The 16,099-nt window shown below is 42.3% G+C and overlaps 1 protein-coding gene across 1 annotated transcript in view; it reads left to right on the top strand.

The window, feature by feature from the left end:
• The first annotated feature begins 3,451 nt into the window (after nucleotides 1-3,451).
• LOC134355571 (bridge-like lipid transfer protein family member 3A) overlaps nucleotides 3,452-16,099 on the top strand; it is a 161,699-nt gene continuing 149,051 nt past the window's right edge. Inside the window, exon 1 of the mRNA XM_063065628.1 lies at nucleotides 3,452-3,609. Coding sequence (XP_062921698.1) covers nucleotides 3,566-3,609 — 44 coding nt within the window. The 5' untranslated portion in view covers nucleotides 3,452-3,565. The remainder of the gene's footprint in view (nucleotides 3,610-16,099) is intronic.

The following is a 16,099-nucleotide window of genomic DNA, read 5'->3' as shown; positions in this document are numbered from 1 at the left end:
GTGCCTGAAATATTTTAAGCAGTAATTTTATCATACAAAGCAGCTTGGTATATGAATAAATCCCATATGGATGATCATTGTTAAGAGATGTTGACTCCTTTCAAAAACATGGGGAAAACTGAATTAGTGATGACTGCTGTTGTCATTCCAGTGTTCTAATCTTGATAAGCTGGATGGGGATATTTCCTGTCATCTTCTGTTTTGTTAAGTGTAACATCATAATCCATGTAGTCTTATCTGATATGATGAGTACTGTCCAATCATTTGGTGCCACCAATATTCTGTATGGCTTCAGCTTATTTAATTGAGCTTTCAGTGTAATGTTGCACTGGTTTAATTCTATAAATCATTTTGGTATTTTGTTTCACATGTATATAAGCTTTCTGCACTTCAATCTCATTTAGGAATCCTTCAATATGCCTGTTTATTGTTTTGGATACTTCCTTAGATGTCACAGTGGATCCACACTAACGATGTTATTCCCATCTGGCCACAACCATTCCAAGCAAATTGGTCTGTTTACATGGTCAACGGCAATAATTGGTCGCCTTGTCTTTTGCCTCGGATGCACATTCCACTTGTTCTAATGTTCTCAGGGTCTCACTAAGGTACGTTCTCATTTTGTATCCGAGTAAAAGCACTTAAGTATTTCTTTTTATTTATAAAGATCAATAAAAAGCAATGACCTGGCGCTCAACGTCAGTAAGACAAAAGAGCTGGTTGTGGACTTCAGGAAGGGTAAGACGAAGGAACACACACCAATCCTCATAGAGGGATCAGAAGTGGAGAGAGTGAGCAGCTTCAAGTTCCTGGGCGTCAAGATCTCTGAGGATCTAACCTGGTTCGAACATACTTTATTAGGAGTTTGAAGAGATTTGGCATGTCAACAAATACACTCAAAAACTTTTATAGTTGTACTGTGGAGAGCATTCTGACAGGCTGCATCACTGTCTGGTATGGAGGGGCTACTGCACAGGACCAAAAGTTGTTGCAGAAGGTTGTAAAACTAGTCAGCTCCAACTTGGGCACGAGCCTACAAAGTACCCAGGACATCTTTAGGGAGCAGTGTCTCAGAAAGGCAGCATCCATTATTAAGGACCTCCAGCACCCAGGGCATGCACTTTTCTCACTGTTCCCATCAGGTAGGAGATACAGAAGCCTGAAGGCACCCACTCAGCGATTCAGGAACAGCTTCTTCCCCTCTGCCATTCCTAAATGGATATTGAAGCTTTGGACGCTACCTCACTTTTTTTAATATACAGTATTTCTGTTTTTGCACATTTTAAAAAATCTATTCAATATACATAATTGACTTATTTATTATGTTTTATTTTATTATTTTTTTCTCTCTCTGTTAGATTATGTATTACATTGAACTGCTGCTGCTAAGTTAACAAATTTCACATCACATGCCAGTGATAATAATCCTGATTCTGATTCTGAATTCCCACAAAAGAAATTCTCTGCATCTGTGTCAATATTCAAGTTGATGACTTGATGGATAATCTTTACTTAAAACTTATATTTTTACCAACACCAGCAAGAAGTATACTAAGTATAATGTCCTCCTGACATTGTTTCTCTACAACACTGTTGTGTAAACTTCCCTTCTGTGGCTTGGTATGTAAGTGCTTTCCTTCCATTGGGATACAGCTTGATTGCCCCCACTGCACTTAGCCTTCTGTACTCAGTTCAGACTTCCCAATACTGTAGTAACTGTATGCCCTTGCTCTCTACAATTAGAAATCTGGCTGATCTTTACTGAGACACCAGAGCTCTATGGTTCCTCCAGAAACAGGGCACGGGCTATTTGCATCACTTACATTCACATGACCCAAGCTTTTCTGCCAGTGCTGCTGTTTTCTGTCTATATATCATGTTTACTCAATTGTTCTTTGCCTGCTGAAATTCCTTTCTATTTTTAGGGGTCATTTCCTTTGGTATAGCTAGCTTGCCTGCCTATTTGCATATTAGATCTTGAGTCACACCAGATGTGTTCATTCACAAGTTGACAAATAATCTGCTGGAGGAACACAGCAAACTGAGCACCATCTGTTTGGGGGGGGGGGTGGAGAGGAAGAAATTGTCGGCGTTTTGGGTCAAAACCCCACATCAAGACTCCGACCTGATGCATGGTTTTGATGCAAAGTGCTGACAGTTCCTTCACTACCCCCCCCTCAAAAAAAAGATTTGCTTTCCTGCTAGGTGTCTCCAGCAGACTGTTTGTTGCAGTGGATTGCAGCATCTGCTGTCTCTTATGTCTCCAGCTGACAAATCTGTATGCACCAGGAACTCATTAAAGTTACAATGTCATTGTTAATTGGTTTATCATTGTCATACATACAGGGAGACAGTGAGAAGCTTTTGTTTGCAAGTCCTTCATACAAGATTACCCCATACATCGAGGCAGTACAAAAAGAAAAAATAATGCATTTTTCTGAACAACTTTATAGTTGTTTCTCCTGAATTCTGGTGAAGGTTTCCCCTCACCTCTGATGGCATTGGACTGAACCCTTACTTTATTAAAAGTGTCATCGATCAGCTGGTTGAGTTTTCCAGCATTACACAAATATATAGCCCTGTTTTGACTACGGCGATCACCTTTTTAGATTCCTGTATAGCTTAACTCCAAGCAACTTGCCTTTCTATCTTTATCTATCATATTGTATGAAAAGAAAACTTTTCTATAAATTTATAAATTGAAGCATCTCCGACACAGAGTAAAAGCACCAACATTTCTGATCTAACTGGTCTGGGATTGGGCCTCCATTTTGAATTGTTCACCACTTCAAGTTTACTCAATATGATTTTTTAAAATCTACAGCCAGTTTTGCTTACACTGCCTTTCACACGCCTGATTCAACAAAAGTAACTTGGCACAATTTATTGTTAAATTATTTTTGACTGATTGTCAGTTATTCAGGCCAACCCTATCAAGTAAACATTGCAGCCACCTCTGGGCCGCGAACGACTTTGTCACGTGGCGGCAGTGATTCTTTTCAATCCCCAAGGTGATCCAAATGAGCTTAGTAACCTCTAGCAAAGTCCAGCTGACCATCCTGAAACACCGTGACAACTGGAACTCAAAGTTTGTGAAGTTTATTCACAGATCTTCTGAGACTACCCTGTCCCTTCCTTACTGGCCAAAACGACACAATCCCCAAAGTCGAAAGGCAACAAATTGTCGTTCACAACAGACTTTACATGCAAGCGTCTTCTGATTTGAATGTGGGGGGAAAGCCGTGATCTTCAATACAGGATGTTAAGTGAAATACTTTCAATGTAGAGAGCTCCACAAATACGTGCATGAGCTCACCGCGAACGCGTCCGCCTCGCCGATCGCGGCGGGGTTCCGATGCTGGCCACCAGGTGGCGAACGGGGGACCGGTCTCCGCGGCGCCCTCCCCAGCCCATCTTGCCGGCAATGGGCGGTCATTTCAGCGGCGTTATGGTTGCTCGGCAGACGGAGAGTACAACCGGTGTCCGAGCGTCATGGCTGGCGGCCTTGGGGAGATGCTGAAGGCCTGACCGGTTTGGCGGATCTGGGGTCGGGAACGGGTGCAGTATGGCTGGGCTTATCAAGAAGCAAATTCTCAAACACCTGTCCAGGTAGGAGGTGGGCAGGTTAGTGTGGGCGGGGGTCACTGAGGACAGGAATAGTGGGAGGTGGCCGGAGAGGGAAGGTTACCGAGGAGACAAGGACCGGGATCTCACCGAAGAGAGACGGGGGACCGAGGTCACGAAGTGGAGCGGGAGCAAGGAGGTATCAGTGGGGGGGATGGGTTACCGAGGGGACAGGGGACAAGGTGTTGGTCAGTGTCATGCTAAGGGTCAGTGAGGGGAGAGGTGTAAGGAGCAGTACAAGTGGTAGGGGTAGTGGGAGCCATGGAGAGGACAGGGGGCAAGAAGTGGGATAGAGGGTGGTGGGGGTGGTGGTGATGATGATGATGGAGGGGAGAGGGAGGGAAGTTACAGAGTGGAGAGAGGGCAAGGAATTGGGTAGGGGTGTGGGGATCATGGAGGGGAGGGGATAACAATTTGGACAGGGGTTGTTGGAAAGATGAATGGTGGGAGGTCACAGAGGGAGCAAGGAACTTGGGGTGTGTGTCCCAGTGATTGTGGGGAGATGTTGAGAGAGAGCATGGGAAGAAGGGACAAAGAGCTGGACAGGAAGATGCTAGGGTCATGGAGGGGTGCTGAAGAGAGGTTGTGGAAGGGAGCAGGGTACAGGGACAGGGGGTGTTGGGGTCAAGAAAAGGAGAAGAACAGACAGGGGAGGCTTAATGGATGGGAGATGGAGGGAACAATGGGGCAAGAAGCATAATGGGCTTCAGAGTCACAAGAGAGGGGTGGAGGTGGTCACAGAGGAGCGAAGGGGCAACAGGTGGGGCCGAGGAACTGGGTATTTGGGTGCTGGAGGTCATTGACTGTAAGGGAGGTTCATGGAGGGGAAGTAGGAGGCTCGCTGATGGGAGGTGGGATAGGTTTTCTGAAAAGATACATGAACTAAGTTTGATGAATAGTTCCCTTTTTTTTAATAAAATGTGATGAGGCCTTGCAGAGATTAAAAGAATGGATATTTTAACTCCTCTTCCAAATACTATGGTTTATAAAACATTCCCGCAGATTTGAGGGTGACAAATGTCATGAGATAATGGAGAGAAGTTTGGGAAATACAGACCAGTTAGCCAAACATCAATACAACTGGAAATATAACTGTCTACTATCAAGAAGGTGATAACGATGCTTGTAATATGTTAATGGGATTAGACATACTCAACATGGATTGAAAAACATGTAGCCCAAATTGCCATGAGCTGGACTTTCTTGTGGATAGAATTGGTAAAATGGATAAAGTTGAACCATGGTGTACTTGGATTTTCAGAACATGTTTCATAAAGTCTTATGCATGAGCTTAGCGTGCAAGATTAAAACGTATGGATGAGAGTAATGTATGGGAAAGAATTGAAAATTCATTCAGATAGGGAACAGAGAAGTAATAATTGGGGTTTTTCAGGATGTGAGGTGCTGAGTGGTGGGATCTTATGGGGAGCAGTGCTTGAAACGCTGCTGTGAGCCACATTTATCAGTTATTTAGATGTGGCATCCAAAATGTAATTTTTTCTAAATTTATCATTAAGACAATGGCTGGGATTGTGATATGTGAAACAGACGCAAAACATTTTTAAGGCAATTTCGACAAACTGAACGAGTGGCAAATGCAGTATAGGTTGGATGAACATGAAGTTCTGTACTACCGTAGGGAAAAAGCGCAGTATTGTTTTAACAGATGTAAAAAGGGATTATGGTATGCTTATATACCAGTTACTGAAAGCAATCATGCAGTTGCAGCAAACAGTTTGAACAAATAGTATTATGACCATTGTATGAAGAGCACAGGGACTGGCATGTATTAGTTCAATTATACAGATGTTTGGTAAAATCATACCTGGTGTATGGTATATAGTTACGGTGCCCTTGCTTGCTGTTGAGGGAGTTCAGTGAGGATTCAGCTAAGAGACTTTTGGAATGAGGGGAACTGTCGAATGATGGGAGGTTGGGTCTAAGTGGCACTTGAATTTGGGGGAATCAAAAGAAATACTGAATCAGAATTTTGAAAGTTAATGCTTTGCAGGTCAATACAGGGAAGATGTTTTCTCTGGCAGAGCAATCTAGAACAAAAGGTCAAGGGGCCTCAGCTGATGAGATTTCTTCACTCATGGTGGTATTCTTGACCACAGAATTGCTGAACGTATGTGAGGAGAGAGATGACACAAAATGTATTGATGTAAATGGGGAGTGGAAGATGGTATTGAGATAGATTGTGTTAAATTATAGGATAGGCTCAAAGGGCTGACTGGCCTGCTTTATCCATTCCCAGAAACTACTGCAGCAGTTTGATTGGAAAATACTTATAATTTCAACTTTTTAAGACTGTAGCCTTACCAACAAAACTGAAACAGTGAGAACCAAATCTGTTTCTCCATTCACTGAAGTGTGGTGTGTTCTGTGTATTGGAACAGAGGAAACAGAAACTGGACTAGATCGTTCAGCCTCTTGCACCTGTTCTGCCATTTAATAAGATTATAACAAATCTTTACCTTTGTGCCACTTTCCTGCATCAACTCTGAATTCCTTGATTCCTTTAATATCCATAAATGTTTTGATCTCTTTCTCGATTGCGCTTGGGGATTTAGTCTTTACAACCTCTAAGGCAGTAAATTCTAAGGTTGACAAACTCCTTGCCTCAGTACAAATAGCTGATATATTTTGCGATTAGACAGTAAGCTATGAAATCAATGTCAGCCTGCTTTTATTCCCCAAATAAGAATTTTGTTTTATTTTTGTTTTGTTCTCCTTAACTGCTTAATCTCAGTGTGTATAATCTCTCCTCATTTGATAATCCCTCCATCCCAAAACCCAAAAACAGTGCAGCTGCAGGAAAGAGCAACCTTAGTTGTGGATGTGGCATGGTAGCATAATGATTTTCAGTGCCAATGAGCGGGGTTCAATTCTCTCTGCAGTTTGTACGTTCTCCCCATGACCGTGTGGGTTTTCTCTGGGTGCTCCGTTTCTTCCCACATTCTAAAAATGTATGGGTTAGAGGTCAATTGGTCACATGAGTATAACTGGGGAGAACAGGTTTGTTGGGCCAGAAGGGATTGTTACTGTGCTGTATCTCTAAGAATATGAAGAAATTTAGACCTGCATGAGGAGGAGAAGATGGCGGTGCGACGCAGCGCGCAACGGCCACTTTGGTGAATGATATCTGTAATCTGTCAAGTAGGGTGCCATGCACAATCCTGATTTGATGGAGACAGGCATAAAGGAATGGAGGAACATCTGGAGAAACTTCTGAAATGCCTTTTTTGCTGCCGCTGCTACTGTGTGATCCAGAGTCTCCAGAGGAGAAGGCCCTGAGTCCTCGGCTTTGCTTGTTGCTTGGCGGCCAGGGCGAAGTCAAGGCGCTCGGCAGAGGTGGTGCTCAGTGTTGGAGGGCTGGTCAGAGGCTCGAAGTTTTCGGACAGACTCAGAGTCGGCTGTAGTCGGGTGCTTCCAGGGTGCTGCATCGGCAGTTGTCGGCGCCTGGAGGTTTATGGCAAGGAGAGTTTCTCCCTTTTGCTGCCTGCTATCGGGGGCTATCAGGAGTCGATCGGAACTTTGAGACTTTGTTTTACCGTACCCATGGTCTGTTCTTTATCAAATTATGGTATTGTTTTGCACTGCTGTAACTATATGTTATAATTATGTGGTCTTGTCAGTGTTAGTCTTTGGTTTGTCCTGTTTTTTGTGATATCACTCTGGAGGAACATTGTATCATTTCTTAATGCATGCATTTCTAAATGACAATAAACGAGGGCTGAGTGTCCTTATAATCTTAAAAAAAAATTTGGAACAGGAACTTATTCTTATAGCTTGGTATCAACAGATTGAGTGTTCCTCCTATCTCAATTGGTGAATGGACATGATTGAGATACACAGATTCACAAGTCATGAAAGATTGAAAGACTTGTCAGATTGACTCATCAGAGATATGAGGTTTGGTTCAGGGAGATGAATGGTAATGTGAGATTTTGGCTGTATCCAAATCTGTCATCCTTTGCATAACTATTGGCTGAGAGCAAAAATTGACCGAACTCTGCTAGTAGCGTATTTGGCCAGATACCGCTGAGTGCATTTCATAAGTACAGGAAAGATGAAAACTTTGAGAAGTGAAAATAGATTGCTAATTCTGTTTTGTTTTTGTGTTTTTTCTTGTAATGATTTAACATGAAAACATACAGAAGTCTAATTCACTGTACTGTCAATGTGTCAGGTTGGAATTCTTTGTTGCTTGCAATGTATTTTTTTAACTTTGAAGCCCAAGTTTGCAATGAGAGACTAGATTTAAATCATTGCTAATGAGTGTTTTTTGTGCTTTTGTTGTTGTGATGTTCAGTGCACGTATGATCTGCCAATAGGTTGGATTGCTTAGTATTGTAAAAACTGGATGTGTGCCTCATGAAGAAAATAAGCTCAGAGGGTATGACAAGTGTTAGAATATGGAGTAGGAAATATGAAGAGATTTGAGATGTGGCACATTGGAGTGGGCTCAGTAGAGGCATCTGAATAAATTGTCTTGATCTTGTTGACTAAAAACCGGAAACTGCTTGTGCTTGTTGGTGTGGGCGACGGTTTGTTGTGGAACTGAAATGCCAGAAGTTATTTTTCCCATTCTTTTGAATTGTCAGCACTTTGAGCAATGGAAAGCATAATCCAAATAAATAGCCCAACTGGATCTGTTGCTGGATGGTTGTGAATTTGCCAAAAATATTAACATCTGTGCCCCTTGTTTTTGAGAGACTGCAAATGAGGGCTGTGCTCAGGAATTGTCGGGAAGAGGCTTATTGATGTAACAATGCCAAATTTAAATTTGAGGGATTACATTGAAGATGTTTGAGCTGATTTTGCTGAACGTTCCTTCAGTCAATTTTCCAATGCCCCTCCAACAGTTCCCTGCTCACCCTGAGTCAGTTGTCATCTCCCTCTTCACAAAGGACCTGTCCTAGACCTTGTGCCATCAATAAGTTTTATTCAAGGAGAAATTATATTGTGACCTCTTCAAGTCATGCCAATCTTGCTTTACAATTTTTGGCCATAAATCTTTATTGAAAAAGATTTTTTTATTAAGATCACAAATTGCACTTTTTGTGGCTATTCACCAGTCTCCTTGCTTTTTTTTTATATCCTTCATGCCATTTTCCAGCTGAGAAGAACTATCCTCGTTTTGTTTTATTCCCTATTGCTCAATCATGATCAGCATACCACTTGCAAAGCCTTGTCTTTTGTAGACTCTGGAGCTTTTCAATGCCTTTCTGTTCCTTTGTACTTTTCCTTTACTTAGGTGAAGCCATCCCAAAAGACATTTAGGCACTTGCTTCCCCCTCGCTGTCACCCCTCACAAGTATTTCATTTCTGACATCCAATATTGGAAAAGCAAAAATGACTAATATATAAATCATTAAGAAGATTTATTGTCCCTGACTATAAACTCCACTTCCAGATCACTTTTTTAAACCAGATAGTGATCTGATGATAAGTCAGGTAATTTGACATCTTGCTGTTGCTTTCAACTCCAAAATGAACTTCTGACCATCTATCATTATAGTATCTGTTTCATCACTAGTATCACAACAACGACATCACTGCAGCAAATGAGATGGAGCAGAATCCTCAGCTTTTACATTTCTGTCTCCAGACTGGAATATTCCGAGGCCATCTTTCATCTTGTATGAAGTTGTATCCATCCAAATTTTGCACTATGTACACTGTAGAAGTCTTGTTTATCATTTAGCATTCTGATTTGTTAACTTGTACTTGTTTGAAAACACTTGAATTTTGATACACAAATCTTTGATTTCAAAGTTTCCCAAGTGGCTTGGTCTTCCTACTTCTGTATACTGCTTCAATATGCAAGTATTTAACTGTTTCCTCTTTTGTGAGTAACTTATTTAATTGTTTCACTATTGGCAGTTCTGCCGTCTTTGCCCTGTTCTGGAATTTTCTCCTTAAACTACTTCCAATTTTTAAAATTCTTCTTCAAAAAACATCTTCCTCTTCCATGCAGCGTTTAGACATGTGTCCTGAAATTTCTTGATATCTGATCAAAAATTATTGTTTTTGGTCTTGACAAGTGATCACATGCTTTCTTTATTGAAGACACAAATGATCCCAGTTTACTCAGTAAAAGTGGTCATCATCGAACAAATAATGATAATATGTAAACAACGCAAACACGAGAAAATCTGCAGATGCTGGAAATTCAAGCAACACACAAAATGCTGGTGGAACGCAGCAGGCCAGGCAGTATATATAGGAAGAAGAACAGTCGACGTTTCGGGCCGAGACCCTTTGTCAGGACTAACTGAAAGAAGAGATAGTAAGAGATTTGAAAGCGGGAGGGGGAGATCCAAAGTAATAGGAGAAGACAGGAGGGGGAGGAATGAAGCCAAGAGCTGGAAAGTTGATCGGCAAAAGGGATACAGAGCTGAAAAAGGGGGAGGATCATGGGACGGGAGGCCTAGGAAGAAAGAAAGGGGGAGGGGAGCCTAGGAGAAGATGAAGAGGAGGCAAGGAGTGATTGGGAGAGGGACAGGGAGAGGGAAAAAAGGGGGGAATAATAAGGGATGGGGCAAGAAGGGGAGGAGGGGCATTAACAGAAGTTCGAGAAGTCAATGTTCACGCCATCAGGTTGGAGGCGACCCAGACGGAATATAAGGTGTTGTTCCTCCAACCTGAGTGTGGCTTCATCTTGACAGTAGAAGAGGCCATGGATTGACATATCAGAATGGGAATGGGACGTGGAATTAAAATGTGTGGCCACTGGGAGATCCTGCTTTCTCTGGCGGACAGAGCATACGTGTTCAGCAAAGTGGTCTCCCAGTCTGCATCAGGTCTCACCAATATATAGAAGGCCACACCGGGAGCACCTGATGCTGTATATCACCCCAGCCGACTCACAGGTGAAGTGTCACCTCACCTGGAAGGACTGTCTGTGGCCCTGAATGGTGGTGAGGGAGGAAGTGTAAGGGCAGGTGTAGCACTTGTTCCGCTTACACGGATAAGTGCCGGGAGGGAGATCGATGGGAAGGGATGGGGCAAGGAATCGCGTAGGGAGCGATCCCTGTGGAAAGCAGAAGGGGGGGGGGAAGATGTGCTTAGTGGTGGGATCCCGTTGGAGGTGGCGGAAGTTACAGGAAAATTATATGTTGGACCCGGAGGCTGGTGGGGTAGTAGGTGAAGACAATGGGACCCTATCCCTAGTTGGGTGGAGGGAAGATGGGGTGAGAGCAGATGTGCGTGAAATGGGGGAGATGCGTTTGAGAGCAGAGTTGATGGTGGAGGAAGGGAAACCCCTTTCTTTAAAGAGGGAAGAATCTCCTTCATCCTGGAATGAAAAGCCTCATCCAGAGAGCAGATGCGGCTGAGACGGAGGAATTGTGAGAAGGGGATGGCGTTTTTGTAAGAGATAGGGTGGGAACTATATCCCTTTTGCCAATCAACTTTCCAGTTCTTAGGTTCATCCCTCCCCCTCCTGTCTTCTCCTATCTTTTCAGATCTCCCCCTCCCCCTCCCACTTTCAAATCTCTTACTATCTCTTCTTTCAGTTAGCCCTGACGAAGGGTCTCGGCCTGAAATGTCGACTGTACTTCTTCCTGTAGATGCTGCCTGGCCTGCTGCGTTCCAACAGCATTTAATATGTAAACAATGCTGTTTTAAAGTAATTTTATGTTTTAAGAAATTACATTTCAGTTAACGTTTCTAGTTTGTCTTTTCATAATTAATAGCTGAGAGCAGATAATCTCAAATGAGTATTGTACTGTGTCGTTAAAAGCCTACTGAATGTTACATTCTCCTGTGTGTTGCTGTGTTAAACTTTCACTTTTATGTATTGCACTTATTTGTATTGATATCAGTAATTATGCAATCAATGATTGTTATTTGGTCATACTTGATAAAAAATATTCCTGCAAATATTTGTAACAGTGTATGGGAACTACTGATTTGTCGGCCTTCAAAAAATTAAGGAAGAGGGGATTTCATGGAGGAGCTTGAGTTAGGGTGATCAGGATCCTGAATTGGTTGGCCAGATAAGGGTGTTTGGGATTTCATTTGAGTTAAGTTATGAGGAGCAAGATTTTGGCAGAATTCAAGCAATGGAAGAGGTTTGAAATCCTCAGTGTTTTGTTATTTGAGCTTTTGATTTACATTTTATTCTTGTTTTCCTGCTACCTCAATAGAAGTTGGTGATGTGTTGAAATCACAGCATGAGACAATTTATGAAGCAATGTTTGTGATTTTTAGAAATTAGTTGGATGAAGCATAATCTCCTGAAAGCCATCTCATGGGCGAAGGAGATTCCAAACCAAATTTGAATCAACGAGGAATACTAGACAGCTGTGACAGGGACTGAATGCTATCACCTTCTCCACAGCTAAATCAAGTAATATAGGAGACAGCAGGGTTTCACTTCCAGATGAACTCAATGCCTTCTATGCTCACTTTTGACCATCAGAGCACGGAAGAACCATTGCAAACCCCCATGTCTCCTGATGAGGCTGCCTGCAGGAGGTTGAATCCGTCCGGACCAGGCGGGGTACCTGGCCGCCACATACTAAAGACATGCTGACCATTCATGGAAAGCATCCGGACCAGACGGGTACCTGGCCACATACTAAAGACATGCTGACCAACTGGCAGCTGTGTTCAGAAGGTAGTGAATTTGGCCCAGTGCGTCATGGGTAAATCCCTCCCAACCATTGAGCTCATCTACATGAAACACTGTTGTAGGAAAGCAGTATCTGTCATCAGAGATCACCACCACTCTGATGCTCTTTTCTGCTGCTGCCATCAGGTAGAAGGCACAAGAGGCCTCAGGGTTCACACCAGTTGGTACAAGAACAGTTACTACCCTCAACTGTCAGGGTCTTGAACAAAGAGGGATAACTACACTCACTTGCCCATGCATTGAGATGTTCCCATTACCCAGTGATCTTACTTTAAGGACTCTTTGTCTCATTGTCTCATGTTTATGTTTATGTTACTTCTGTCTGCATTTGCACAGTTTGTTGTCTTCTGCACTCTGGTTGATCTTTCATTGATCCTGTTATAGTTACTATTCTATAGATCTGCTGATTGTGCCCACAGGAAAGTGAATCTCAGGGTTGTATATGGTGACATATTTGTACTTTGATAATAAAATTTACTTTGAAGTTGAAGGGTGGGTTAGTAAGTTTGCAGCTGACATGGTTAGTGTGTTGCAGGGCATTGATTGGATCTAGACGTGGGTTGTGAAGTGGCAGCTGAAGTTCTTGGAGGAAAGTATGGAGAAATTTCAGAGCAGCAGGGGCATGGAACACACGACTGGGGTGGTGGTAGTGACAGCCAAGAGATTGTTAGAGAAGCACATGAGTGAAAGAGAAATGGAATTGATGTGAGAGAGGAGAGTTAGGTTGTTCTTTGAGTAGTTTAAAAGCTCAACACAACATCGTGTACTGTTCCTAGTTCTATGGTAATACCAACAAAAAGCTGGTGGAACTCAGTAAGTTAAGCAGCATCTATGGAGGGAAATAATTAGTCAGTGTATCAGGCCCAGATCCTTCACCAGGATTGGAAAGAAAGAAGCTAAAAGCCTTGAATTGCTCTTCAGCAGTTGAGTTCAAATGCAATATGAAATCCTGGAGCTATAGTTTAACCAACTTTAAGTGGTTTGTTCTTTGAAGTTCTTTTGTATATAACCTCTAACTTTAATGTATCATTACACATAGTACAGGATTAATGGGTTTATCCAATTTGCAGATCTGAATCAAGCCTGATGGTAGAAGGGGAGAAGTTGTTGCTGAGCTGGTGATATCTATTTTCCTTGAATATGCCTGTTAATATATGATTTAGACCAAAAGACATAGGAGCAGAATTAGACCCTCTGGCCCATCAAGTTTGCTCCGCCATTGAATCATGGCTGAGCCTTCTTTCCCCTCCTCAACCCCACTCCCCAGCTATCTCCCCATAACCTTGGATGCCATGTCCAATCAAGAACCTATCAATCTCTGCCTTAAGTACACCCAATGACCTGGCCTCCACAGCTGCATGTGGCAACAAATTCATCACCCTTTGGCTAAAGAAATTTATCCGCATCTAAGGGCACCCCTCTATCCTCAGGCTGTGCCCTCTTGTCCTAGACTCTCCTACCATGGGAAACATCCTTTCCACATTTACTCTGTCTGGGCCTTTCAACTTTCGAATTTCTTCCGGCTTTACATCAACACTCCAATTTTGCAGCAGTTCTGTTTCTGTTTCTTGTCACAAAGTGTGAGCTCTGTCACTGGTTCATTTTGCTGTCATTCAAATAGATATTTGCTGGCCTCCTTTACAATGATGAAGCAATTGTATGGAAAGGCAATTAAATGTTAGTTGTAAGCAGTAGTGTCTATACTTAGGTGTGGTGAGGAACTCATTCTAATTAGCTAATGATGGAAGGAAACCTAAAAAATATGAAGGCTTGAGACACATTGTAGTATTCAAACTTGTGGAATTCGCTCATCTACTTTTCGTCATGGATTTACATAATTTTTTTGTCAGTTATTTGATCTGTACATTAAGGAAAGTTTCTGTTCTTAAAAGACATTGGTATTGTAGAATGCTACAATATGAGAGGAGGTGATTCAACCCATCAAGACTGATAATTCCGGAAAGAGCACTAATTTTGTTCCACTGATTTTTTTCAATTTTACTGTAACACTTTTTCTCCTTGGAAAAGAGTTTCTTCTTAATTAAGCAATCGTATTAATCTTTGAACAACCTGATTGAACCTGCCTCAATGACTATTATCCAGTAGCACTTACATGCACTGTGAAGGTGCTTTGAGAGGTTGGTCAACTCCTATCTGAGAAGTGACTTGGATCCGCTTCAATTTGCAGACTGTCACAACAGGTTAACAGCAAATGACACTTCATTGGCTTTTCACTCAACCCTGGAGCATCTGGACTGTGAGAATACATACATCAGGATGCCCTTCATTGACTACTATTCAGCACTCAATCATCCACTCAAAACTAATCAGTAAGTTTCAAGACCTGGGCCTCAGTATCTCCTTGTGCAACTGGATCTTCAGTTTCCTCACTTGTAGACCTCCGTTAGTTTGGATTGGCAACAACATCACCTCCACAATCACCATCAGCACAAGTGCACCATCGGCTATGTGTTTTGACCCCTGCTCTACTCGCTTTTTACTTGTGTCTGTGAGGCTAATCACAGCTCCAATGCCATATTCGAGTTTGCTGATGACACCACTTCTGTGCCAAATCAAAGGCGGTGACAAATCAACATAAAGGAGGGAGATTGAAAGTCTGACTGAGTGATGCTACAGCAACAACCTCCTCCTATCAGTGAGACCAAGCAGCTGATTTCTGACTTCCGGAGGAGGGCACCAGAGGTCCTCATCAGAGGTGGAGAGGGTCAGCAACTTTGAATTCCATGGTGTTATTTCAGAGGATCTGTCCTGGATCCAGCAAGTAAGTGTCATAATGAAGAAAGCATGGCAGCACCTTTACTTCCTCAGAAGTTTGCAAAGGCTCAGCATGACATCTAAAACTTTGACAGACTTCTATGGATTTGCAATGGAGAGTATATTGACTGGGTTGTATCATGGCCTGGTATGGAAACAGTCATGCTGTTGAATGGAAAAGCCTACAAAAGAAGGGGATACAGTCCATTCCATCACTGTAAAACCCTCTCCACCATTGAGAACATTTACAGGGAACACTGTTGAAAGCAGAATCCTTCATCAAGGACCCCACCATCCAGGCTGTGCTCTCTTCTTGCTGCTACCATCAGGAAGGCAGTACAGGAGCCTTAGGACCCATATCACCAAGTTCAGGAACAGTTATACCCAACCATCAGACTCTTGAACCAGTGGGGATAACTTCATTCAAACAGCAGGAATTCTGCAGATGCTGGAAATTCAAGCAACACACATCAAAGTTGCTGGTGAACGCAGCAGGCCAGGCAGTAGCTTTTGGAAGAGGTACAGTCGACGTTTCAGGCCGAGAGGGTCTGCAGGATTTCCTGGCAATCATATCATGTTCTTCAATGTGCATTCACATCTCTGGTTCAAAGTTCCATACCCATTTTGTACATATTGCCTTCCAATTCTGCCAACCAAAATATATCATTTCACCCTTCTCAATGTGAAGTAGGCACACCTACGAGGTAACATTAACCAGTCTGTGACCATATGGCATTCATTGCAGCCCTACACATTATATTTGAGTTTTATGCCTTTTGTGGTGTTGGAAATTATGCTCTGTGCACGTACTCATCAAAATAAATAATGCTCCAAATGCCATTTTCAGTGGAATGCCATGGAAGTTCGTGGTCTGAAAGCTGACCACTAATTTGCTAATTTATTACTTAGCCATTTTCTTGATCTTGACTTTTTTTAAAAACACTTTAACATTTTTATTTCATTTCAATGTTTATTAAAACTCGTCAAAAACATAGCATGTTGTTGGTTATTTAAATAAATTAATTTGCAATGCACTTTGTAAATATAGAAAAGTTG

The sequence above is a fragment of the Mobula hypostoma genome, chromosome 13 (genome assembly GCF_963921235.1).
Source record: "Mobula hypostoma chromosome 13, sMobHyp1.1, whole genome shotgun sequence".
Classification (NCBI taxonomy): domain Eukaryota; kingdom Metazoa; phylum Chordata; class Chondrichthyes; order Myliobatiformes; family Myliobatidae; genus Mobula; species Mobula hypostoma.
The sequence above is the reverse complement of the archived record's forward strand: the minus strand, read 5'-3'. Positions and strand labels throughout refer to the sequence as shown.